The 27,397-nt window shown below is 41.9% G+C and overlaps 1 protein-coding gene across 3 annotated transcripts in view; it reads right to left on the reverse strand.

Moving 5' to 3' along the window:
- Positions 1-27,397, reverse strand: part of ITGA9 (integrin subunit alpha 9) — a 291,928-nt gene that overhangs the window by 12,761 nt on the left and 251,770 nt on the right. For all 3 annotated transcript variants that reach the window (XM_007057218.4, XM_043540653.1, XM_043540651.1), the window contains 2 exons: positions 22,948-23,049; positions 9,056-9,175 (listed from right to left, as the gene is read on the reverse strand). In XM_007057218.4, coding sequence (XP_007057280.2) covers positions 9,056-9,175; positions 22,948-23,049 — 222 coding nt within the window. The remainder of the gene's footprint in view (positions 1-9,055; positions 9,176-22,947; positions 23,050-27,397) is intronic.

Consider the following 27,397-nt stretch of genomic DNA (forward strand, 5'->3'; position numbering starts at 1 on the left):
AGTCAAAGTGAACACCAGAGACAGAAGCTGCATTTTTTCTATCTTTTTGTTCTTTTCTCTCCCCTTTTGTGTGTATTTGTCTCGTTTTGTCATCTTAGAAGACGGGATTGGACTTTAACAGCAGCAGCAGCAGCAGCGACAGCTCCAGCCCATCTCAACTAACTTCTCTTTTCTCCAGAAAGGATAGTTACCACCATTTTTCTTGTTGTTTTTGTGGATAGAGACTAACATGGCTACCCCCTGATACTAGTTACTAAAAAAGCTAATATCATTCTGGGGTGGATCAACATTAGACATCAACATTAGGAATGTCGTACATTAGACATGGGAGGTAATTGTCTCACTCTATTTGGCACAGTTGAGGCCTAAACTGGAGTCCTGTGTCCAATTCTGGGTGCCAAATTTGACAAATTGGAGACAGTGATAAAAAAGTTTTAGAAAACCTGCCCTATGAGGAAGGGTTAAAAAACTGGGCATGTTAATCTTGGACAAAGATGACCAAGGAAATCTGAGAATAGTATTCAAATATGTTAAGGGCTGACAGTGATCAGTTGTTGTTCATGTCTCCATGTTCACTGAAGGTAGGGACAAGAAGTAATGAGCTTAATCTGCAGGAAGGGAGATTTTGGTTTGATATTAGGAAAAGCGTTCTAACTATAAGGATAGTTAAGCATTGGAATAGGCTTCCAAGAGCGGCTGTGGAATCCCTGTCATTGGAGATTTTTAAGAACTAGTTAGACAAACACCTGTCAGAGATGATCTTGGCATATTTGATCCTGTCTCATCATAGGGGCTGGACCTGATGATCTTTCAAGGCCCTTCCAGCCCTACATTTTTAGGATTGTATGTGGGACATGGGCCTTATGCTAGCTTTTTCAAAGACATTAAAGAGCCTGTTCTTCAATCCTTACTCATACAAAGAATCCTTACTCACATGGGTAGTTCCACTGACTTAAATGGGCCTATTTGCATATAAGTGTCAGTGAAGTGAGTAAACTTTGTAAGATCAGGATCGTATTTTGGAAAGTTCCTACCAGAAGAGAGTTAATTGCCTCAAACGGAATTGATATGAAGCTAGAATTCACTTCACCTAGGCCTGCACAATAGATTATCTCCTACATCATAACCTATATGCTTAGGAAACGGTGAGAATTCTCACCAATAACTAATCGCTGGCAGAATCTTAACTGCCAAGCAACAAGTTGACTGTTCTGATAGTTTGTGTGTAATGAAGAAATGAACCCACGCCTGACTTACTTAAGGTTCTTGTAGGATGATGATTGTATAGAGTAATTTACCTGAAAAATACATATTAAAATGCTATAATTTTAATCAAAAAATCTATTTACCAATATCAAATATTGTAAACATTCTTAAACACTTTAGAGGTTGGGTTTTCTATTATATAATACTAGCAAGTAGTTTATAATTTAAAAACTACTAAAATGAATGTGGTCAACAACATGGAGAGTTCATCTCATTTTCCCAGTCTCAGAAAAGGAAAAGAATATACTAGATTGTGTACTTACTGCCAGTATGTTTGGATAACCTGCTACTATATTCAGATTTCTTAAATTTCAGTAGGAACACAATAGTAGCTAAATGCTACATCTTTTCTTAAAGAGTGATTTATTTAAGATGCATCTCAATCCCCATCTCCTCTCTAAAGGAGAAAAAAAACTCAAGAAAGATTTTTAGCTTTGTTTTAAAACCAAACCCTGGCTAAACTTTAAAGACTGTTGCTGGATTCAATAAAAAGTAACTATACAATTGTATTTTGATATACTTTACCTGCCAAAAATATTTGACTGAAAGTTGTATTAGTTCCTCAAGTATCAGCATAAGTTATGTGCTTAGTTGAACCAGTAAGAAATGGCTTTGATTGGTGCAAGTCATTACATAGCATTTCCCCTTGTGACACCAAGCTAAGAATAAGAATGTAGACTAAACAAAGTATATTCTCCCTATTTTCAAACATTTGATTCTGAGGGATGACCATGATTTCCAATAAATGTGCATGTTTCCTTTCTGGTATCTGGAAATTTTGGGATCATATATATTTGCAACTTTTAAGTCTACACAACCGTGTGTTTCTAGTTTGGGATCTGGAGAATGATGATTGTTTTTCTTGTTGTTAAAGAGACTTTATGAACCACAAAAGGACTTTTCTCTTGCCAGGGGATTAAATTTGTTGATAGGTGCCAGGATGAAAGCTACAGAGCTTTAATGGTTCTGACATACAGAAATGCCTTGGCGAGCAAGCTCTCCTTTCGAGGACACTGAAGTCAGCGAAACAGTCACATCCAATATCATTATATTTATATTGTGCATTTTATCCCCAAAGATAAAAATTGCATTTCACAAACTCTACGCATACACCACCCCTGAAACGCAGCCTGAGGTAGAGGACCGTAGACAAATAGTACACGGCACACAGAACAATATTAGGGAAAGGGGAACTTTTGGCCCAGACATTAGAACTAACCTTTTACTTGTATAAAAAGTGTCACAAAGTCCACAACTAATCTGGTTTCTAAAGTCTTATCAAAATTCATACACGCAGTATACTGCATGCCACCCGAATGATCTATCTCAGAGGATGCCAGAATATGAACCTGTGGTTTCAGGAAGTCAAAGTTTTACAACAATGAGTGAAACTCACTATTCTAAGGGCTAAAGTGGAATTCAAGTGGCGCACAGGCCTTGTGCTGGGATAAGTTTCACTGTCGACCCCTAAAAACAACCACTCCAATGGTGCCATTCCTAAAGGATCTAAGATACCCATACATAATGTCAAACAACGTTTTATCGAGTCAAACTGGAGGAAATTCAGGTTCAAATGATACGGTTTGGGTTTTTAATTTTAAAAGTTAATCAGCTCTCAACTACATTATTAATTATTATTATTATTATTATTACTACAGTAGCTCTTAGGAAGCCCGATCAAGGCCCATCGTGCCAACAAAGACAATCTCTGCCTCAGACAGCTCATAGTCAGACAGGATGTGATATATGGACTAAACAGACAAATGTGCAAGAATGAGTGAGAGGATAATGTAACAAACCGAACAGAGTTTAACAGAAACATAGACATCACAGCTTGTCACTTGTCTAACCATTGCCAGCTGGTGGCAATTTTTAGGCATATAACAGTGGTGGGATTTAAAAGGGGACCAGGTGACAGCTTTTGCAAGTTTGATGAGGAGTTTTACTCATCTACAGTGGATAGCCTGGGAGAAAGCATAGTAGTACTTGATGGAGAAGAGGACAAGCAGGCAATTGAAGCTGCCATTGCTGGCAGAGTAAAGGCAGATGGTAGCTTCATATATTAGCTGATCTGATGGGAGATGGAACAGCTAAATGTTGAAGGGACTTGAAAGCAAAGACAAGGAGCTTATGTTTGATGTGGAGGAAGAGGGAGGGAACATTTTAGGTTGTTTAAAAATGGGGAGTGACTCCATTGACGCAAAAATGAAAATGGAAAATTCTCTAAATGAAATCAGAGGCAGATTTCTCCAATGGTTAGGTATGTTTACATCTTTATGTGCTTAGATATCTGTGCTCCCAGTCTTGAGACCCTGATCAGAGACTTTGAAGCTTGTTAGGTCAACTCCCCTGTTTATCTAAACCCCAATTATGCAAAGGTTTCCAATGTCACCACGGATCTTTCAATGAGCTTTAATTTTGAAGCACTGCCATTTTAACTATTGTTTTGTTCTTGAAATGATGTGAAAACAGGTGAGCTGGGGATTGACATGGCAAGTTTGTCAAAAATATGAAATGTCAATGAGCCTAAATAGGCTTGTCTACCTCGGGTTATCTGCTACGGGAGCTGTAAATTTAAAGGACAGTCCCTGTGATTCCTGCTTGCAAGAATTTGCTATTTGGTTTGAGAAATCTCTTGCATGAAAGGTTGTGTAAGAAGGGCTATTTTTAACCTATATAAGAAAGTATGGCCTCTGCCCCTGACTGAGATCCTAACTGGTCTTTGTGCCATGCTTATAGGTACTCTTGTTCCTCTGCAAGGGACTGACAATTTTATTCCTTTGCGGACCTAATATTCTTAAAAAAGACATTCAGGAGAGGATGTTGGTATAAGGACTTGCCAGGAAATGGTATTTAGCATCCACTTCCCTGAGGTGTCTCAGCTGCAGATAAAAGAGGGAGAGAGAATGTTTTCTGGAGTTGTAACACAGGATACAGAGCAACCACTGGCAAAGAATAAGTGCAGAGTTTTGTTTTGTTTTTCCTTCTGGCAACCGGTAAGCTGTGTATTTTGGCCCATTGTATAAAGAAGACTTATACTGTATGAGGCCCTAAATAAGGGAGTCTCTCTTCCCAAAAGGGGAAGCCAATGTTTGCAATGAGTCTCCTCTACCTATGTGAATTTCAAGTTGCTTTGTCCTTACAGAGTTTAAGGCATTTTCTGAATGCTCAAATAAGATGTAAAGTATTTACAGATACTGCACAAGAATATTTAAACATTATTCTAAACAGGGTTATACAATCACAGCAAGAAGACATACGGCCCGTGCTTCTCCAAACAATATAGCCATGCACACATTTAAAATATCCTGTTTAATTTTTTTTAAAGAACTTCATATTTCAAAGTTTGTCCTTTAGCACAGGACTGGCAAAGTACTGTAATCCCTAAATATGACGTTTAGATTATAGCCCACTGTACAAGCAAACATTTAATGTGTCTGACATTTTTATTTGGATTTAATCTGTATCTGAATAAGCCTCTGTCACTGAGGCAGTTCAAAGGCAGGACTTATTGACAAAATGATCAGCTCAGCAGCCTAAGATGATACCCTCTTAGAAGAAAACCTAAAATGATATCCTCTCCTGGATGAAAACCACTGTGTCCTCCTAGAAGATAAAGGAAGGTTCTCAAACACTTATCTAACGACAAAGAGGGAAAATGGACCCTTGTACAGAGAGAAAACTAGGACATCTCTGCCTGATCAGAGACACTATTCTGCTAAAAGGCTTTTCTTTGCAATCCTGTCAAAGAGCCAAGTTCTAGAAAGAGGAGTGTATTACTGTAAAAGGAACATTCACAATGTTTAGAGCCCATTCCAATGTATCAAGAATACACAGACTATAAAAGAGTAACAGTAACCTTATTTATATATAAATTGGCACATGGACACCATGGTGATAGGCTCCTTTTAGAAACACCCTGGCTCACATTAGACAGAAAACTGTTTACATGTACAATGCATTCCTGAGAAACTAAATAGTGTAATCATGATGAATTTTAAACCTGTACTTTACAAATCCCTCCTTGTGTAAATCAACACTGTTCCATTCTATGAAACTTCTCTAATATCCTCAGCTGAGCGTACAGCCCTTTGATTTTATGTTGCTTGGGGCTTTGTTTGCCTTTAACTTTTATCAGTTCAACAATGAATCATCTAAATCCCTCAATCCACAGCATTTTAAAACCTTATTATTATAAATTTATTATTTATTAAAGGACACTATACAGAGGTACAGAATATGACCCAACTTGACTCTTTCAATCTATTATTTCTCAGTGATGGCATAATCCAGGTAGGTAGCACCCAAAAAATCCAGTTTCTGTGTGTGTCTACCTCCCTGCCCTGCTGCTGAATCAGCGATGCCATACTAGCACAGTAGTGCAACTGACAGTTTGCCAGTACTGTAGCAGAAACTGGTTCCTCTCCTCCCTCCCAGTCCCAAGCAGCTGGCAGCCTCTCAGCAGGTGTCATGGGAGTGGAATTGCTGCCCTTTCTCTGCAATTGAGAAGCACAATGTGATGTTATGAGCAACAATAGGACAGTAACTCCCAGGTGGCCCTGCATAACAAAGATCATCAGGCTGGATGTGGCCAAGGAAAGAACTCAAGGTGTATATGGAGGTAGCAGGGCATAAGAAGCAGCACTATGAAGTAGACCTGCTGGAAGCAGGAGACAACGTAGTAAATAGGGCAGAGGATTCCAGCATGGGTGAACAGAGGCATAGCAAACTTGGAAGAGAGAGTCAAAGTAGGGCTTAAATAGCTATTTAACTAAATCTTTACAAAAAAAAAAGGGGGGGGGGGGCAAAATCCTGTTCACCTGCCTTGCGCAAGAAGTCCCCTTGAACCACTGTACTCTCATGAGTAAAGCGAGGAGGATTTGGCCTAATCCTGAACAGAATGAAATCAGTGCCCTAAATCAGTAGTTCTCAACCATGGGTACGCAGAGGTCTTCCAGGGAGTGCACCAACTCAACTCATCTAGATATTTCCTTAGATTACAATAGGCTACATAAACAGCACTAGCGAAGTCAGTACAAACTAAGATTTCACACAGACAATGATTTGTTTATAAGGCTCTATCTACTATATGCTGAAATGTAAGTACAATATTTATATTCCAATTGGTTTATTTTATAATTATATGGTAAAAATGAGAAAGTAAGCCATTTTTCAGTAATAGTGTGTGCTGTGACACTTTTGTTTTTTTATGTCTGATTTTGTAAGCAAGTAGTTTTTAAGTGAGGTGTAAGTTGGGGGCACAGAAGACAAATCAGACTCCTGAAAGGGGTACAGTAGCCTGAAAAGGTTCAGAGCCACTTCCCTAAATCATTAGAACAGCGGCCATGTACAGGGACATATTAATCACGATGTAAGCAGGCACCATTCTAAGAACTTCCATGGAGTTGTACTCGGTTAGGCCAGAGGTGAATTTGACCCATGGAGTGTAAATCAAATACTAAAACAATGATCAGAGAAGCAAATCCAGACTGGCTGATCTCATGCTATAAAGTTTATTATGTCTGTAAAATCATCTTAATGCTCTTGCACAATAGTAAAAATAGCTTTTATTCTGAGTGAAATAGGCAGTCATAACAGCCCCAACAATGACACTGACTTTTAAAGCACCCAAAGCACTGTCTCACATTTGGGCCAAATCATATTGTTATAACTATTACTTCACTCCAAGCTTTTTTTTTTTTTAAATTTGATATAAATCTATTTGGATTTTTATTGTCTAAAATTCAGGAATTACTTTAGGATGTGCCAATTCAATTCTAGCTAATAAATCTTTACAATCGGGCAATTAAGATTCCCTTCAAAGGAATGCAATTTTCCCATGTCAGTTTTATTTCACAGCACTTTAATATTGCCAGTCACTTTTCACTCTCTACTTGCCATGAATATTAAAATATTTAATACTGGATTATTGTTTCAACGCAGAATTAAAAGCCAACTAAGACTGCATCAATGTCTTTTTAGTCAATTTTTTCTACAACAAAACCCCAAATTATCTGTAGCTTTAATAATCCATATGGCCTACTGGACCAACTATTAAACTGGGACTCTAGACATCTGGGTTCTAGTCTTTGCTCTGCCCACAGTCTGCTGTTTGACCTTGGGCAGGCAACTTCATCTTTCTGTGCATTAGTTTCCCGATCTATAAAATACACATAATGATACTGACCTCTTTTATAAAGTGCTTTGATATCGCTGGATGAAAAGGCCTAGGTATTATTATTATTACCTGCTGCTGTCATTTGGGACATTGTTCCTCAAAGCAATCAAATGACAAAATGGCAACTTCTGTGCATGCGTTTGATTGGCTAACAAATCTCTTTTTTTTACGAGGTTCAGAGAGCCTGATTCTCAATTTTAAGTAAGGGAGTGGTAATAGGTCGGTACTCTAAAGTAAAAAATGGCACTGAAGTCTGCTGAAAAAACTTTGTGAAAGTTGTTATCCCTACTAACGAAGATACCTTCACTTTTGGGTCTCTAACTACAAGAAACCAGTCTTATAGATATAACTATATGCAGCAATGATCCTTATTTCAAAGTTGTGTATCACCAGAATCAAGCCACAGGCCTTTCCTACCAGATACCTCTATATTTTGATGATTATTCTGCCATCTCAATCCTAGAGATTTTTAAACATTCTGTGCCACGGAGGGAAAAAATATTTCATATGTACCCCAAATTGGGCATGAAGAGAGATTTCAGACAACAGCCAATCATTGCTTTTCAAACTAAAAAAATACCCACAAGATAATCCTTGTGCGGCCATTTTTAACATGGAATTGCAAGTCACCTTTTGGGCTTAGCAACACACAGTGATGTATCCTTTTAGACCACTATTCAGCTGTAGCCCCAGAACCCCACTACAGCTGATAGAATGAGTCTGTAGCGCACACACTGTTAAACAGCTTGAATCAGGTAACTGGAGCTCTCTCACCACCAGTAAAATAATGTTGGGCCTGTTCCTGGTGTGTCCCCCCACCCACTGGTAGCCTTGGCAGTGGCCTTTACATTTCTATTTTAAGAGGAATCAGAATAAGAGGTTCAAGTTCCTCATGCTTCAGGTGTAGCACGGAGAGCGGCCATCCTTCAGATGTCAAGATCTTGACCACCCTTACCCCATTATAATGTCTGAGACACAACAGGCGTTTCCAATTTTAAGGAGAGTAAGCACTGACCTTTAACTACCACCACTGGATTTTGCTTTGGGACATCAAGTAATTTTGTTCTTGCCACCTCTAAAAACATATTGGAGGGAAGGTCCCGAAGAATTCAAGCTTGATTGCCTCTCATCCTCTCTTCTTTCCTTGCCTTTACCTCCCCCAAAAGAATAACCACCTACTGGTTTCTGTTGGGTATATACTGAATCTGTGACCTCAAGAAGCAAAATTACCCTGACTTTTAGGGAAGCACTCTGCAGCTCCCATTGAAATCAGTGAGCACTGTGCCTCTGAAAAAATCTGGGAAAAAGTACCTGAAATTTAAATGAGAGCCAGTGATGAGTATGAGGAAGGACTCTCTTCTGTCAGGAATCACTATTACAGCTTTCAATATTTAATGTCCTTCAGTGAAGACGCCAGTTTTCCGTTTCATCTCCCCTGATGAAAACTCTTTTGATGTTTAATGGCTTTTTACGTGTAGATGGCTGTTTAGTTATTAGAGTAAATGGAAACTAAATGAACAGATAATCAGGATGCAGGAAGACATATGTACAATTTATGCCAAGGTTAGGGGCTAACCTTGGTGTTTGTGTTGTGTCTGACTAATGTCTTACCTTCCATAACAGCACAGCCAACAACAGGAAGATGAGAATTCCCACCAGCAAACTAATAGCAATGATCCATCCCACAACATAACCACGAGGCTCCAGATTGTGCAAGGCCTCAAAGACCACCTACAAAGCAATTAGAAAAGATCTTTTACAACTGGAAGCTGTATAGTTTTCCCTGGTACTCATCTTATTAAATACACAGCAGTTTAGTTTCACTGATCATATTTCTAATGTAAACAAATGTTGAGATGAACTGTACATAGCTGTTTAAAATGACAAGCATGGAATGTGTCCTCAATATTGTGCTTTCAGACTATTTTTCGTAAAGATTTCCTTAAAAATCAGTAAATATCCTCAGTAAATATCATTCAACAAATACCTGCTTTGTCATTTTCCCCCAGATACTGATCTTGCTTCAGTACCTGCCTTCAAAAGTGAACAGAGGATTGCAAAGAACACTTTATCCTCCTGTTGGTACAAATTCCCATGACACTGAAAACATTTTGCACTTCATTCATCAATTTTTCAATGGTGCCAAACTCCCAGACACTTCATATGGAAAACCGCATATGCTGAATGCATAAACTGTTTTCACTGGAAGCAGAACATTCCTCCTTCCTTCATTCACTGCCCCTCTTCACGAGATATGCAGTTTGAGTGAAGCTAGGGTTTCACTGGGGTCCTCCTCATTCCAGACCCATTCCCTGTGCCCTTTAACAGGTGCACAGTGAATGAAGAAAGGACTCCTGAGGATCCCTGACCTCATTCACTGTAAACTTTCCGCTACATATACTTCCCTGTGTTGCAATGTCAACCATGCACATGTCCTATGTATGGCTTTTCTTAGCTGCACATTTAGGTGAGCAAAATGTATTGCTCTTACACTGCGTCTGAATTTCAAAAGCTTATAATTCAGTCAATTCAAAACCAATTTTCACTGGAAAACTCAGAAGTGATTCTCTTCAAGGGAGGCTATTTCCCTGTCAAATTTCATCACATTAACCTCAACCTCAAACAGCTAGGACTGTTTTTTAAAAGGGGGAAAGAGAATGTTCAGCTGTTCGCGTGGGAAGCCTGGGAGGGCTGAGAAGCAGGCTGCAGCTTTGCGCTCAGGCCCAGGGAGGTGGAGGCGGAGTGGAGGTGAGCTGGGGCGGGGGGGGGGACGGGACGCGAGGAAGGCCGCCCGTGCCACAGCAGGTAACCCGGGGGGGGGGGTGGCGGGGGCGCCTGCTTCTCAGCCCTCCCAGGCTTCCCGCGTGAACAGCTGATTCGTGGGAAGCTGGGGGCGGAGAAGCAGAGCGGGGAAGCGCGTTCAGTGGAGGAGGTGGAGGCGGAGTGGAGGTGAACTGGGGCCAGGCGTGGGGTGGGGTGCTGCCGGTGGGTGCTCTGCACCCACCAAATTTTTCCTGTGGGTGCTCCAGCCCCGAAGCCACTTTTGATGTGATTAGTAGGGGGAGCAGCCACTCCCCCTGCTCTCCCCCAGCTACGCTCCCCCACCCCTAGGAGCCAGAGGGACCTGCTGGATGCCTCCTGGGAGCTGCCCCAGGTAAACACCACTGGGACTCCCCACCTCGCCCCCCAGCAGGTCCCTCTGGCTCTTAGGGGTGGGGTGGGCACCCACTACGGTGGCTCACGAGACCCTCCTGACCAGTTCTGGGGGCAGTCAGGGGACAGGGGAGGGGGGTGGATGGGGCAAGGGTCCGGGGGGGGGGGTGTCAACCAACGCAGGGGGTTGGATGGGGCAGGAGTCCCCGGAGGGCAGGGGTGGGTCACGACCTCCTCATGGGGTGAGGAGGGAACCGGTTGTTAAGATTTTGGCAGCTCATCACTGACTCCAGCATTCCACAGGCTGATACTGATGAGACTGGACTGTACCATTTGTGGAAGAATAATAAGAATACAGCTAAACTTACACACATTTCTTCTCCCTCCATGCAAACAGTTTTCATACCAGTTGGTAATTCTATCTAGCCACCAGATGTTTGATCTGAATGTAGCATGAACAGCAGCAAATGTGTACAGGAAGCTGAAACATATTAATCGGTGGCTGCCATTTTCAAAATATTTTCCCACAGCCAATTGCACCAGAACCCACACAGAGTTCTGCAACCTTCAGCAAGGCCCATTTTCCCCTCTCTCTGCACTGTTCAAACAGCAGTTCAAGGCTACACCTTTCCTCAGCAGGCAACTGCACTGGGAAGAGAATTCAAGTACAGTGTGGAACTTAGATCCATGAAACCGTACTTCTCTCTACTGCATACACAAGGCAAGCAAAATGCAGACCTGTTATTTTAAATACAGTTTGCTCCATGAGAATGTGGTGGAAGTAAGTCTGACTAACTGATTCTCTCTACATCTGAGATTCCTTATTTTTCATGGATTAAAAAGGAAACAACCAAATGACCAATAAAATAAAATCAACACCACACAAATGCGTTTTAACAAATGATTTTAACTTTTAACAAAAGTTAAAAAACTCCAAGCTACCAAGATCACTTTGAAGTGAGAGGTTCCTCTCTACTGCCAGTCATTCTGGAGAGAAGCAGTGGTTACATTTACAATTCTTTGCGGCAATTGTTAGTTTCTTCCATATATTGCAGAAATTTTAGTGCACTGTTAACTTCTTTAGGCTTCTCATTGTTAAAGCAGTAACAATAATATCCACAGAATGGAGGGGTGTGTCCTGATGTTACAGACGATATGGTAGAATATTTTACTTTAGCAAAAAAATTAATCCAAATTCAAGAAAATGTTTCCTTTAAAGGAAAATAAATCAATGTGAACCAGCAGGTATCAGACGCTGTTCCTCCCTTCTTTGGGAAGAACATAAGAATAGCTGGTCCCAAGTTTAAAGTTTTCATATGTAGAACTTGGGTCTGATTGTGTGTGGTTATGAGTTTGAATTCTCAGAATTACCCCTGAAGGATGAACTCCCCCAAGCCCTTATTTTTACTAAGCACAGAACTACTGGAAAATGTTTTAAGATGTTCTGAGATGATCACGTCCCTAAGTAATCCCCTCCCCACCTCCCAGCAAACATCATTGCACTAACATGACATTTGCCACAATCACATTGTTCAGCTCTCATCTGTGACACTCTGTAGCTGTCCTGTCTTGTTTCCTTGCACTCTGTTGACATCAATCTGTTTTCTCTTGTCTCAGACTTAGATTGTAAGCTATTTGGGGCAGGGACTGTCTTTTTTGTTCTGTTTTGTACAGCACCTAGCACAATGGAGTCCTGGTCCATGGCTGGGGCTCCTATGTGCTACGGTAACACAAATAATGAATTATAATAATAATGAGATGTCCGTGCTCTATGGTAATTACATTTCACCTCAGAGGTAGATAAGCTCTAGCATTAAACATTAGCACAAAGTGTGTGTAAAGTACTTTGAGATGTCTGGATGGATGGAGAGTTTCCTGTCTCCTGTTGGGCTGTATGAAAACTGGTGTTAGGAAAATGCCACCTTGAGAAACCGAACATTTTATTTTCAGCTGGTTTCTAGTGGTGGCTACAATGTGCTTCTGTCCTCTAGAAATATAAACCAGCTGACTGTTGCTCAAAAGACCGATACCACAGTTATTTCCCACTGCAACTATCGGGAAAAAAACTTTGCTATCACATATGCTGCTGGGCAGGAACTTTGGCAAATGCTGACTTTTCAGTGGTGGCTGTCTGCAAAATTAGGTGATATTCTCTATCCCCTTCATAGCATACAAATATCCATGTCACAAAAATCACTGTCAGAATAGGCCCTTTGTCAACAGATAGAGACCAAGGACTTAATGGACATGGAGAATGGACTATAATGATCACCTCTCTGGAGATAGAACTCTTTAGTTCAGGTTTGAGGCTGGGATAATTGGGAAAAGCCTTCACAGTCACAGCCCAAGCTATGCTTGCTCAGTGGGTGGGGGATAAGAACTGTTTTATTCATTATCTGGTGTCTTCTAGCACTAAATCAACTGTAAATACTAAAAATAAAAACCTATGACTATCTTCTTTATGGTTTTGTGGTTTGGAGAGGAGTGAGGAAGTTGTATATCTTAATTTACTTATCCCTCTGAAGTCCTCAAATTCTAACCACAACCAATCTATAGGCACAACAATGATCAAGCCTACAATTATCATATTCATGGCCATGAGAGTTCTAGTGAAGAAAAAACAAAAACAAATAATCAATACATCATACGTCAGAATCCTCATCAGCAAGAGGACATAAACTGAGCTGTAGGAAGCTGGGAGAAAAAGAAGTCTGGAGGCAGGCAATTACTGCGCCACCCTGCCTCCCTGCTTTGAAATGCTTACAACTGAAAACTCTGTCAGAGAACAAATCTTGGACTTCCCATTCCTGTCCAGCTTGATAGCACAACTTCTTTAGGACAGCTAACATGAAGAGTAATGTAATGCTGTCTCAAATGTGACAAACTTCCCACAAAGTCTGGAAGCATACGTTATTTGTACAGGAGACAAGGGTGTGTTGGGGGTCGGTACAGACTTGATCTGAAAAGAACATGAAACGGTCATAAAATATGGAGTGAATTAAAGGTTTACTTATGAGCTCTGAACAAATGCCAAGGAAATGCAATGAAAAACTAGGTTCTCTTTGGAATGTATCAGGATTTCTATCTTTATATTTATCTTTTAAATTTCACACTCTGCTTATGGATTCTCAAAGTGATGAGAAGGGGGAAACTTCTAAGCTGAAACACCCTTTTTCATTGTTCATACTGTACGTTGATCCCAGTGTGCATGGATGCCATGCAGAAAGTGCTCTTGTTCCTTAAGAGCAATTTCATCCTCATCCTTTACAGTAATGCGGAATTACACAATTTCATTGCTCTTTGAAATTTTGAACTCTTCTGACCAAGGCCATTTTTATCAGCTCAACATTTTGTTTCACCAAATTAATATGTTATGTTTCTGACCATCTTTGTGAACAAAAAGGGGACTATAGAAATCAGTTCTCTTAAAAAGCTTATTCTTTACCACTGCAATTCAACAAAGTATTTTAACACGTTCTTACACCCTATAGGTTTTAATGGTATTTAAGCATGTGCTTGAAATTAAGCTTGTACTTAAATTCTTTGCTGAATAGGGATGGACTATTGAATCAGAACCTATAAGAATGAGGAAGATAATCCAATGAAAATTTATTTCAAATGCATAATTGTCAAATCTTCAGTAGTCCCGGCTCCCCTGCATTCCTTTTTACCCATATTCCTAACAGAGAAGCACAATACATTCTGGGTACCATACACTGTTCTACATTTGGGGATACACACATTATTAAAAAAATATTGTATTCTACAGTAAACACCTGTGAGATGTACTGTTTTGGACCACTGCGGTACTTATTTAAAACAACAGTACTAGCAAATTGAACAACTTGTTCTTTCGAGTACCAGTTTGGGGGAATTCCAGTAGAGACGTCATTCACACAGGAGTTTTAAGTATCAGACACTGAGGTACCCATATGAAATGTTGAATGTACATGAGACACTTACAGGCAGTGCTTGGGGTGAGATATTTCACAACCTGTTCCCCTCCATGGGATTTGTCAATTTCTTTCTCCAGACCAACCCTACTTTTGGGGTGTTTTGCTGCAGAAGCTTCAGGCATTTCAGCTTGGGTTCTCCTTCATCCATCCAGCTAGGTGGATTCTCACTTTCTCAAGAGAGGGGCTGACAATTATTGGATTGGTCTGAGTGAGATGAAATTCAGCCTATCCTTCCCTCCATCCAGATTCTGAGCAGCGTTTCTTCTTGCTTTACTGATAAATTGTATATTTCAACTGCTTTGGTTCATTACGAAATATAGTCAAGCGACCAAATAACCAATATCAGTCAGGTTTACTGCTCTAAGCCAATAATAATATAGTGCAGGAAGGTTCAATATGATACCAATACCTGGGAACCCATCTCATGCAACATTAGTATATTCACCTTACACAGAAGGTGTGCTCCCAAGTTACTCCCCTACATCCATCTTTTTATACCTTTCCCATTTATAAGTAAAAGGTACACCATCTGAATCTAGATTTAGTGAATCAACTATCTGGTTTCTCATGGTGTGCCTCCCTATATCTTTGTTCATAATATGCCCACTCTAGGTCCCAAGAGCATGAAGACACTTCTTAGGTTTGTATCCGGCTAGAATATTCATATGCCTTGATCCTGACGGTTTCCTAATCTACTTAAGCCAAAGCTGACTTCAACAAATGCAAGGTGTTATGGGATACTTAGCATAAGTGAACAGGATTATAGTAAAGATAATGGAATTCCTTCTCCTGTACAGAAGCAGTTGCATGACGCTGTCATTAGATCTGACAAGTCAATCACTACAGTCTTCTAGGACTAAAATTATTGTTCTGTGAGACACTCCCAGAGGAGAAGAGAGTCTCATCTACATGCTCCACATGGCCTCAAAGACTGCAAGTCTCACCTCTGTGAAACTACTAGTTATAAACATCAATTTCAGCCGCTATGAAATTACAAAAAGAAAAGGAGTACTTGTGGCACCTTAGAGACTAACAAATTTATTTGAGCATAAGCTTTCGTGAGCTACAGCTCACTTCATCGGATGCATTCAGTGCTTACGCTCAAATAAATGTGTTAGTCTCTAAGATGCCACAAGTACTCCTTTTCTTTTTGCAAATACAGACTAACATGGCTGCTACTCTGAAACCTATGAAATTACCTGAGTCTTATTGTTGCAGGCACTAAGCCAAATCCAAATCCTGTTCACCTTATTCACATGATTGGCCAGGGCTACTTGTGTGAACAAAGTGAGCAGGATTTGACCTATTGACATCAGAGCACATTAGAGGGAGCCAACAAAACAGAGAAACTCCTGATACTGCCTTTAAAATTGATATCTACTAAATCAATGATACGTCTGGGGGAAGGGAGCAGTAGGAGACTCCACCAGTTGAAAGGCATGAGATGCACTGTCCTAAGGTTGGGGGTTCCACGACCACCACTCCCAAGAGAAGGAGGCGTGTGGTGGTGGTCGGGGACTCTCTCCTCAGGGGGACTGAGTCATCTATCTGCCGCCCTGACCGGGAAAACAGAGAAGTCTGCTGCTTGCCAGGGGCTAAGATTCACGATGTGACGGAGAGTCTGCCGAGTCTCATCAAGCCCTCGGACCGCTACCCCTTCCTGCTTTTCCACGTGGGCACCAATGATACTGCCAAGAATGACCTTGAGCGGATCACTGCAGACTACGTGGCTCTGGGAAGGAGGATAAAGGAGTATGAGGCGCAAGTGGTGTTCTCGTTCATCCTCCCCGTGGAAGGAAAAGGCCGGGGTAGGGATCGTCGAATAGTGGAAGTCAATGAATGGCTACGCAGGTGGTGTCGGAGAGAAGGCTTTGGATTCTTCAACCGTGGGATGGTGTTCCAAGAAGGAGGAGTGCTAGGCAGAGACGGGCTCCACTTAACGAAGAGAGAGAAGAGCATCTTTGCAAGCAGGCTGGCTAACCTAGTGAGGAGGGCTTTAAACTAGATTCACTGGGGGAAGGAGACCAAAGTCCTGAGGTAAGTGGGGAAGCGGGATACCGGGAGGAAGCACGAGCAGGAGTGTGTGAGAGGGGAGGGCTCCTGCCTCATACTGAGAACAAGGGGCGATCAACAGGTTATCTCAAGTGCCTATATACAAATGAACAAAGCCTGGGAAACAAGCAGGGAGAACTGGAGGCCCTGGCAAAGTCAGGGAATTATGATGTGATTGGAATAACGGAGATTTGGTGGGATAACTCGCATGACTGGAGTACTGTCATGGATGGGTATAAACTGTTCAGGAAGGACAGGGAGTCCAGAAAAGGTGGGGGAGTTGCACTGTATGTAAGGGAGCAGTATGACTGCTCAGAGCTCAAGTATGAAACTGCAAAAAAACCTGAGAGTCTCTGGATTAAGTTTAGAAGCCTGAGCAACAAAGGTGATGTCGTGGTGGGAGTCTGCTATAAACCACCGGACCAGGGGGATGAGGTGGACGAGGCTTTCTTCCGGCAAATCGCAGAAGCTACTAGATCGCACGCCCTGGTTCTCACGGGCAACTTCAATCATCCTGATATCTGCTGGGAGAGCAATACAGCGGTGCACAGACAATGCAGAAGTTTTGGAAACTGTAGGGGACAATTTCCTGGTGCAAGTGCTGGAGGAACCAACTAGGTGGAGCTCTTCTTGACCTGCTGCTCACAAACCGGGAAGAATTAGTAGGGGAAGCAAAAGTGGAGGGGAACCTGGGAGGCAGTGACCATGAGATGGTTGAGTTCAGGATCCTGACACAAGGAAGAAAGGAAAGCAGCAGAATACGGACCCTGGACTTCAGAAAAGCAGACTTTGACTCCCTCAGGGAACTGATGGGCAAGATCCCCTGGGAGAATAACATGAGGGGGAAAGGAGTCCAGGAGAGCTGGCTGTATTTTAAAGAATCCTTATTGAGGTTACAGGGACAAACCATCCCGATGTGTAGAAAGAATAGTAAATATGGCAGGCGACCAGCTTGGCTTAACAGTGAAATCCTTGCTGATCTTAAACACAAAAAAGAGGCTTACAAGAAGTGGAAGACTGGACAAATGACCAGGGATGAGTATATAAATATTGCTCGGGCATGTAGGAATGGAATCAGGAAGGCTAAATCACACCTGGAGTTGCAGCTAGCGAGGGATGTTAAGAGTAACAAGAAGGGTTTCTTCAGGTATGTTGGCAATAAGAAGAAAGCCAAAGAAAGTGTGGGCCCCTTACTAAATGAGGGAGGCAACCTAGTGACAGAGGATGTGGAAAAAGCTAACGTACTCAATGCTTTTTTTGCCTCTGTCTTCATGAACAAGGTCAGCTCCCAGACTACTGCACTAGGCAGCACAGCATGGGGAGGAGGTGGCCAGCCCTCTGTGAAGGAAGAAGTGGTTTGGGACTATTTAGAAAAACTGGACGTGCACGAGTCCATGGGGCTGGATGCGTTGCATCCGAGAGTGCTAAAGGAAATGGTGGATGTGATTGCAGAGCCATTGGCCATTATCTTTGAAAACTCATGGCGATTGGGGGAAGTCCCGAAAGATTGGAAAAAGGCTAATGTAGTGCCCATCTTTAAAAAAGGGAAGAAGGATGATCCTGGAAACTACAGGCCGGTCAGCCTCACCTCAGTCCCCGGAAAAATCATGGAGCATGTCCTCAAGGAATCAATTCTGAAGCACTTAGACGAGAGGAAAGTGATCAGGAACAGTCAGCATGGATTCACCAAGGGAAAGTCATGCCTGACTAATCTAATTGCCTTCTATGATGAGATAACTGGTTCTGTGGATGAAGAGAAAGCAGTGGACGTGTTATTCCTCGACTTTAGCAAAGCTTTTGACACGGTCTCCCACAGTATTCTTGTCAGCAAGTTAAAGAAGTATGGGCTGGATGGATGCACTACAAGGTGGGTAGAAAGTTGGCTAGATTGTCGGGCTCAACGGGTAGCGATCAATGGCTCCATGTCTAGTTGGCAGCCGGTATCTAGCGGAGTGCTCCAAGGGTCGGTCCTGGGGCCGTTTTTGTTCAATATCTTCATTAATGATCTGGAGGATGGTGTGGATTGCACCCTCAGCAAGTTTGCAGATGACACTAAACTGGGAGGAGTGGTAGATACGCTGAAGGGTAGGGATAGGATACAGAGGGACCTAGACAAATTGGAGGATTGGGCCAAAAGAAATCAAAAGAGGTTCAACAAGGACAAGTGCAGAGTCCTGCACTTAGGACGGAAGAATCCAATGCACCGCTACAGACTAGGGACCGAATGGCTAGGCAGCAGTTCTGCAGAGAAGGACCTAGGGGTGACAGTGGACGAGAAGCTGGATATGAGTCAACAGCGTGCTCTTGTTGCCAAGAAGGCCAACGGCATTTTGGGGTGTATAAGTAGGGGCATTGCCAGCAGATCGAGGGATGTGATCGTTCCCCTCTATTCGACATTGGTGAGGCCTCCTCTGGAGTACTGTGTCCAGTTTTGGGCCCCACACTACAAGAAGGATGTGGAGAAATTGGAGAGAGTCCAGCGAAGGGCAACAAAAATGATTAGGGTACTGGAACACATGAGTTATGAGGAGAGGCTGAGGGAACTGGGATTGTTTAGTCTGCAGAAGAGAAGAATGAGGGGGGATTTGATAGCTGCTTTTAACTACCTGAAAGGTGGATCCAAAGAGGATGGATCTAGACTATTCTCAGTGATAGCAGATGACAGGACAAGGAGTAATGGTCTCAAGTTGCAGTGGGGGAGGTTTAGGTTGGATATTAGGAAAAACTTTTTCACTAGGAGGGTGGTGAAACACTGGAATGCGTTACCTAGGGAGGTGGTGGAATCCCCTTCCTTAGAAGTTTTTAGGGTCAGGCTTGACAAAGCCCTGGCTGGATGATTTAGTTGGGATTGGTCCTGCTCTTGGCAGGGGATTGGACTAGATGGCCTCCAGAGATCCCTTCCAACTCTGTGATTCTATGATAATGCAACTGTTCTAAAAAAAGGGATATCCCATCCATTCAGTAATATTTTCCAAAAGGGAGCCTCTTGCTATCTCACTGGCCTTTATTTAGGGTTTTGCATGTCCCTTGTTGAGAATCTATGAGAGTTTGGTAAACAAATGAAACCACATGAATGGACTTGTTATCATAAGTATTTAGTACACTAATTTGGAACCCTCACTTTCTGTTTCATGGTGTCCCTGGTTAAAATTGTTTCAGCTGTGAAATTGGGTGCTAAGCTGCAAAAAACCCCAATGAAATCAGGACAGCAAGTCAGCAGGACTGTCTAAATCAGTCTTAGCTAACGGGTCTTATTGGCTTTATGGAAATTAGCGTGACAGAGCGTCTGAGGAAATTCTGCTTTCACTGCTAGATACCAACTCTGTCAGCTGACTCAAAGCACGTTCATGAGCAGCAGCTCAGATGGAGCCAGTGGCCAGATGGATATGCATTCAGTGGTCAACAACAACAACAAAAAAAGAGAAAGAAAGGGATTTTTTTTAAAAGAAGGGAGTGAGAGGAATGGACAAAGAAATTATATCCCCCCACCCACCCCTCGGCCCCTGGTTACAATTAAATAACTGTGGTTTGCAACAAGTATTGTTCTCATCTGCACTCCACCAGAAGAAGGAGAAGGAAAGAAAAAATATTAATATCTTGAGCCAACCACATGTCTTAAATTTTTCTTTCAACACGACCCTATCCAAAACATACAACAGTGGAGAAACCAACAGACATATGGAAATAGCATAAGGGAGACAGAAAATAGCATTCACATTAGAAAAGACTGAAATCACAAATTGATTTACACTACTAAAATATGCCAAGCATGCTCCCCTTCAGTTTCATCTTCTCAGAAATCAGCAGCAACCTTTTGTTTAAAGATTCATGTCTTTTCAGAGCATGTACGATGAACTCTGTAATCACTGCTACCCAAGGCCTTCCACGGACAGGAAAAGGACAATATTTTTTCCAAGCATTTGATAAGAATTAAATACAGCAGACCTCACGTTTTGATTAAATCATTTCTAAATTTTGAGCACTAAATAATAACAACCCCCTACAGTTCACAAAGTAGTTCACAAAGTCATTGGGAAGGATCCCCAAAGTCATTCGGAAAGACGCCCAAAACCTTTACAGACTGTAACATAAAGGGGTGAAATCCTGGCCCCGTAAATTTCAATGGGGCCAGGATTTCATCTCAAGTATTGCACCACTAATCAATTAAATGCAGCCACAGAAGTGCAAGAATCACTCAGTGCTACCCAATTGAATTAGAGAGAGACCTAGAGGTAGGCCAAATAGGCAGTGCTGCAGGCCAGTTATGGGGGTGCATTGGCAGAGAGGGTTGGGGAAATGTGACTGACTAACCAACGGTATGAGCCCTATTTTTATACAGCTAAATCTTGAAGTCCTTATTCAGACAAAATCCCCACTGAGCCACAAGGTGTTTTGTTTGGATAAGGACTGATAGGTAAAAATTGAGTAATTACTTCATGATTTGACCCATGCAATAAGTACTGAGATACTCTACAGAAGGAGAATTTCTTTTTCTTTCCCATTTCTAACCAAACGTCTATTTCTGTTCTCTAAAATTCTTCCTAAGTTTAGTACATTTGGAGGCAGGGACTGTCTTCTTCTGTGTTTGTACAGCATCTAGCACAGTGGGGGCTGGGTCCACAACTAGGCTCTTTGGTGCTACACCAAAACAAGTAATAATAAATGATAACTGTGTACCATTTTCAGAAAACCCAATTATGCTTCAAGGACAAAAGAAATCACTTTCATGCTGACTGGTATAGATATAAGGAAAATCCATAGTATGTGTAAGGTACATGCTTGCTATAGGTCAGATTCTGCATACTGAGTGGAATTTTGTTTGAGAAGAATTAAGGTGCGATGAAATGTCCCAAATCCTGGTCAGTAAGGCCTGAATATGTCAATGGGACTACTTGCCTTGTTGAATCCAGGTCTAAAAGAATAACTGTTGTACAGCATTAAATCCACATCTTTCTGCAAATGACTATTTTGCAGCCCTCCATCACACTCAGTATATATTATGTATATAATTGGTCAGGGGATTGCAGATGAAAGGTGTTTTATAAATGTAAAAATAACATTACTCTTTCTAATTGGGACATATTGAATTGGGATGACTGCTATATGGGAGGGTGCCCTGGAGACTGATTTAGCCTAATGATAATGAAGAACAACAACTGCTGCTTAATCAGAACAGTATTAGCATATTCTTCATAATATGTATGCATCTGCAAAAACCTGGTCTGAAGCCTGGCTATACATTTCGGCCTAGCTACTTTATGTACATGGTATATTAAACATTAAGGCTGAAGTTTACAAAGCTGCCTTTGGGGACTTAGATGCACAACTCCCATTAAAAATAATGGGAATTAAGTGTCTAAATCCACGAGGAGGATTTTAAAATCTCAGCCTAAAGGCTTTTTTATAGTCATTAACCCAGTATTAAGCAAATTAGAAAAAGCTGTAAACAATCTTTGAACACGGGGCTCCCAGACTGCTTGTATCATGAACATGGATAGTTTTTAAGCAAGATGGAACCACTAGAATTAGGCTCAGTAGCATCAGTGATAATTAAATACTCTGGGTCAGATTTTCAAAAGTGTGTAAGTGCTTTAGGAACACAAGTGCCAGCAACTTTCAATTGAAAGTGTGCTCCTAAGTCACTTAAGTACTTTGAAAATCCTACCACCTATTTTCAAATACTGTACAATTAAAATTTCCTCCTGTTAAGGAGGGCTTCTCTGAAGACGCAAACTTTCAGGTTGCTGGGGCTAAACAAAAAGGGAGCAGTCGTCCTCTCTCACCATCAAGGGCTGATATAAATTAGTGAATTTACAGTCCTTGTGTTGTATGCACACTGCAATAGCTAGACATAAAAGGTGGAGATAAAGAAAAGATGATGGTCTTGTCTATAAATTTCATACATTTTTGGTTATTGTCTTTGACCTCAAATTATTATTAAAACATTTACGTATTTCAAAATGTCATATCTGATGAGATTTTGCTGAGGAAAAACCCCACTGGAGTTTCAAAAAAAAAATCTGAATTAGTTTAAAGCTCACATCAACCTCACAGTGAGAAGCCTAACTTAATGCTGGCAAAGGTATCCCAAAGTCCTTTACAACTTTGACTAGCTACAACACAGAGTATACAGCGCCACACAATATCATTTGCTAAGATGGCACGGGTATCACAGCAAGTCAAACCACAGAAACGCTATGAAGTACTGCTGCTAGTGCATTCAAAGGAAGTCAGACTCGCTCATTTTTGTTGGCCAAACCCACACATTCCAGTTGCCTAGCTCCCCTAATGTATTCCATACTAATGGGACATGGGGACCTTTCTTTTCAGACAGTCACTTACTGTTGCATCTTCAGGATTCCCATTAGGCACTTCCACAATCCTGAGTGTTGTGTCCGCCCTCACCTTCGCCCTGGTCACAAACTGGATGACTGATGAACTGTCCTGAGAATTAAAAACGAAAGTAGTTAAAAACAACCTTTTTCAATTTAATAACATTATATTCTATCCTTATGCTCCAGGGCAGCTGGATTGGCAATTGAGTGCTACACTGATTTATACTACCTGAAATCACATGCACCTTGAGCTTGGGACATGGATGGACAAAGTACAGTGCATTATCTCAGACTGAAATTAAAGGCATCCCACAAAACGTTGGACTTTTTTTTTATTTGAATTTGGGCTGTTTTTAAGGCTACCCCAGCCTCACAACACAGCAGAAAAACACAGCACATTGCCAATCAACATAGACAAGCTAAATCTTTACCACAATGGTTCCCAAGTAGTTAGAAACAGATATTTGGAAGCTGGGATAGACTTATATACAGTATATGATAAAATTGTTTAATTATTTAAAATAATTCCAGACACAGCACACTGCATAAAGTGCAAGTATTTGATTTATGTTTCCATTAGTAAGTGACTTTGCCTTGTATTTTATACAGAACGTTTAAACACAAATTTTCCAACCAGTTGCCTTTTTAAACACATTGTTTACTCTTATACAGTAGGTATTTATGTAAGGTTATTTTTGATTTAGGACTAGATTGTGGCATTACCATGTTCTGAGGATGATGCACAGCCATCTTGCCCAGAGAACTGAGGGGCATCATGCACCCACTCCCCAATATAGGCAGTCCACTCTGTTGGGGGGTGAGAAACCACTGCTCCACCTAAACCCTGCCCCCTTTCTGGCAAGTTGCTCCCAAGGGGAAGCATTTCAGGTGCAGCCTCTGCCATCCTCCCAAGCACCAGGGCTGCCAAGTGTGAAGGGCTACTCTTAACTCCCCCCCCTTCTCAGTTTGCACCCACATAAGGTGAGGCAACAATCTGGCCCTTAATGAATAAATAGAGTGGTGTATTCTCATAATTACAGCTCAAATGAGTTTAATGAATTCTTTACCACACCAGCATCTACACTGCAAGAATAAACTGGTGGTTGGGGACACAGGTAGCCATTTAAATGTGCAGTTCATATTCTATGTGGGTGACACCATGACAGATATGACAATTTCCTGCACTTTCTTGGACAAATTTTCTTGAATTAATGTGTATGTGGTATTGTTGGATTATATGTAACTACTCTAGAAGACATGACTAATGTAAACCGTGGGAAGCATTGGGAGCGTCAAAGGACTATACTGAAAAACAGACCAGTCAAGAATAAATTTTTGAGACAAACAAACTGAAAACGGGTTTCCTAGAAAATAGCTGAGAGGAGGGCAATGAAAATTACCCAGCTCCAGACCTATCCTTTTGAAGCTAGGCCTTAAGGAGAAACCAATTGTCTGGCTGATTTCCTGTTCATGGTCTCTTCAAAAGTTCAGACCCAAACTAGATAAAACAGTAACTCACAGATTCATGGGTGTGCTTGTTCTGAGCCATAGCTATTATGAACTTTTGACCATAGGGAAAAAACCTTTAGTGGGGTCTGAAGGACTGTTCACCTGACAGCCTTTGTTAGGGTGATCTTAGGTAAGCTTATTAGCATGCATGTAGATTTCTTTTATTGTTTTTAATATTTTTTCTCTGTAATGCTTTTACCATAAGAATAAATGTGCTTGCTTAGAAAGAGCTGAGTGGTAACTTACTGTGGCAAGCATGCTGTTTATAGCCTCTAAAGAAGAAAGGCAAAGCAGCCTGCTGAAATAGTCTGAGTTGCGGGGGAATTCATAGTATAGGCAGGGAACTATGCAGCCTGGGAAAAAACCCTGTCAGAAGGAAGATTCATGTCTCCACTCAGGAGAAGTGACTGCTGGGGAGTTGGAAACCTGAGAATGGGTGTCCTTGGGCAGGGCCATCCCTAGCTATTCTGGGGACCTATGCAGCCACACCCCCCGCGCAGCGGGGGAGTGGGGCAGGCCTCCGTGGGGGGGGGGGAGGGGTTGGCCCCACGCCTCTGCAGGGGGGTGGGGCTGACTTGGGCAACAGGGGGGACCACCCCCCAGCACTCACTGGCGGCATGGCTGGGGCTGGGCTGCTGCACTTTCCGCCGCCAGTGAGTGCAGGCCCAGCCCTGCTGCAGTCCTCAGGGGAGTGGGGATAGGGCTGGGGCTGAGCAGGGGCGGGAAGAGGTGGGGAGGAGCAGGGGCAGGGGAGGAGGCTTTGGGGAAGGGGTGGAGTGGGGGCGGGGCTGAGGTGGAGCAGGGGTGGGAAGAGGCGGGGAGGAGCAGGGGCAGGGGCCATGGGGAAGTGGCGGAGCAGGGGCTGGAGCAGCACACAGCTGCGCAGGGCACCAAGAAATTTGGTGCCCCAAATTTCCTGGTGCCCTACGCAGCTGCTTACTTTGCGTATGGGTAAGGACAGCCCTGCCCTTGGGGATCATAGAGGAGAAAATACAGGTGCAGTTGCCCTGAACTGTGACAGATACATGTCCCAGAGGATCTGCACCAGACATCCCATGGGCCTGGTGCAGAGCTTCTGCGAAGAGCTGAATTTGACAAGTGTACACAAATGCATGTTTCGTGTACTCAGTTACCTGCTTGCATATGTGGGGGTATTTGTATGCGAGCACAACTTAAACATCTGGCTCCACCTATGTGCTCTTTCTTCAACATGGACAAACAGCAGCATGCGAGGTGATTTCAGCTGGAAAGGCCGTGAAGACATCAACTGGTGTCTATCTAATCTTTAGGAAAAGACCTTTCCTTTTTTGTTTTTAATCTAACGGCTGTCACCAACAGATTTATCTAACAGATTTATTTTATTATCCTCCTACACGATCTTACAGTATCGTGATCTGACAGACCTTTGCTGTAGCTAAACTGTAAACTAAAAAAAATCCCCCCAAAAAAGCTCATCTACAAAATAAGTGGAAACGCAGTAAATCTTTTTTAAATTTACTAATCTTATTTCATTCACTGACAGAACAGAACATTGCTTAGCCTGCTATCATGTTTCTCACCATGAATGTCATGTTTATTCGTATCTTGAGCCTCCTTATGATGGCTGTGATGTTTTTTCTTTGTATAACAAATATTTGAAGTAACAGATTAAAAAAATTATCAGGCTTCTACCCTTGTATCTCATCACAAAATAAAGATAAACACATGGATCATAGTTTATGCACACTTACTCTGCTCATTATCCGACTGTTTGAAAAACCTCATAACTTTAACACTGCACGTATGGCTGTTTTTGTTTGATTTTATTTCTAATTGTAATTATTTTTTAATGTACTTAAGAAAAGTCAGCAAAATCTAGGATTACACCTTCAGATCTACTGTTCACAAACCTTACAGTCTTATTTTATAACTGTTTATAACACGCAGGTGATTTGATTTAAGGTCAGATCCTGCAATATGATGAGCGCCTCCCATGAAGGGGTAAGCATCTTCAGCTCCTATTCAATTTAGTGGGAGCTGAGGCCTGGGAGCACCCTCCAGGATTGACATCTTTCAGTTACCTTCTTCTGGAACATTCCAGCCACTGCCATTGCAACTGAACTTTTACATAAAGCAATGTGTTAATCAATGTGTTAACACATTGAGGGGAGGGATAGCTCAGTGGTTTGAGCATTGGCCTGCTAAACCCAGGGTTGTGAGTTCAATCCTTGAGGGGGCCATTTAGGGATCTGGGGCAAAAATTGGGGATTGGTCCTGCTTCAAGCAGGGGGTTGGACTAGATGATCTCCTGAGGTCCCTTCCAACCCTAACATTCTATGATTCTAATGAGTTTCCAAGTGTGCCAGAGTTCCCAAAATCAGTTAATTTCTAAACATCAGGATTTTGGCAATGATTCGGGTTTAAAATAAAAGGGGTCAACTACTCCAAGTATTGCAATAATTGAAAATGTACAGTGATCCAGATTTAAAAAAATAAAAGCATGAAGGCCTTAAATAAGAGTTTCCAAGAACAATCCATGAATCCTGCACATTCCCTCCTGACTCCACCTGCACATGCGCACACACATACACACACCCCATTCTTCTGAAATGAGAGAAGGAGCTTTTTCAAGTATAGGTTTGAGAGTAACAGCCGTGTTAGTCTGTATTCGCAAAAAGAAAAGGAGTACTTGTGGCACCTTAGGGACTAACCAATTTATTTGAGCATAAGCTTTCGTGAGCTACAGCTCACTTCATTGGATGAAGTAGCTCACGAAAGCTTATGCTCAAATAAATTGGTTAGTCCCTAAGGTGCCACAAGTACTCCTTTTCTTTTTAAAGTATAAAAAGTTCTTCACTGTCATTTGAATCCCAGCTCAGACTGAAAGGCTTCTCCTAGGCTTCTCTATGAAATTCTTATTCATTCACAAAATAGGATGATGTGCCAAGTAAAGCCATCTTATAGTGAGA

Source organism: Chelonia mydas, chromosome 2 (assembly GCF_015237465.2).
Source record: "Chelonia mydas isolate rCheMyd1 chromosome 2, rCheMyd1.pri.v2, whole genome shotgun sequence".
Taxonomy (NCBI): Eukaryota; Metazoa; Chordata; order Testudines; family Cheloniidae; genus Chelonia; species Chelonia mydas.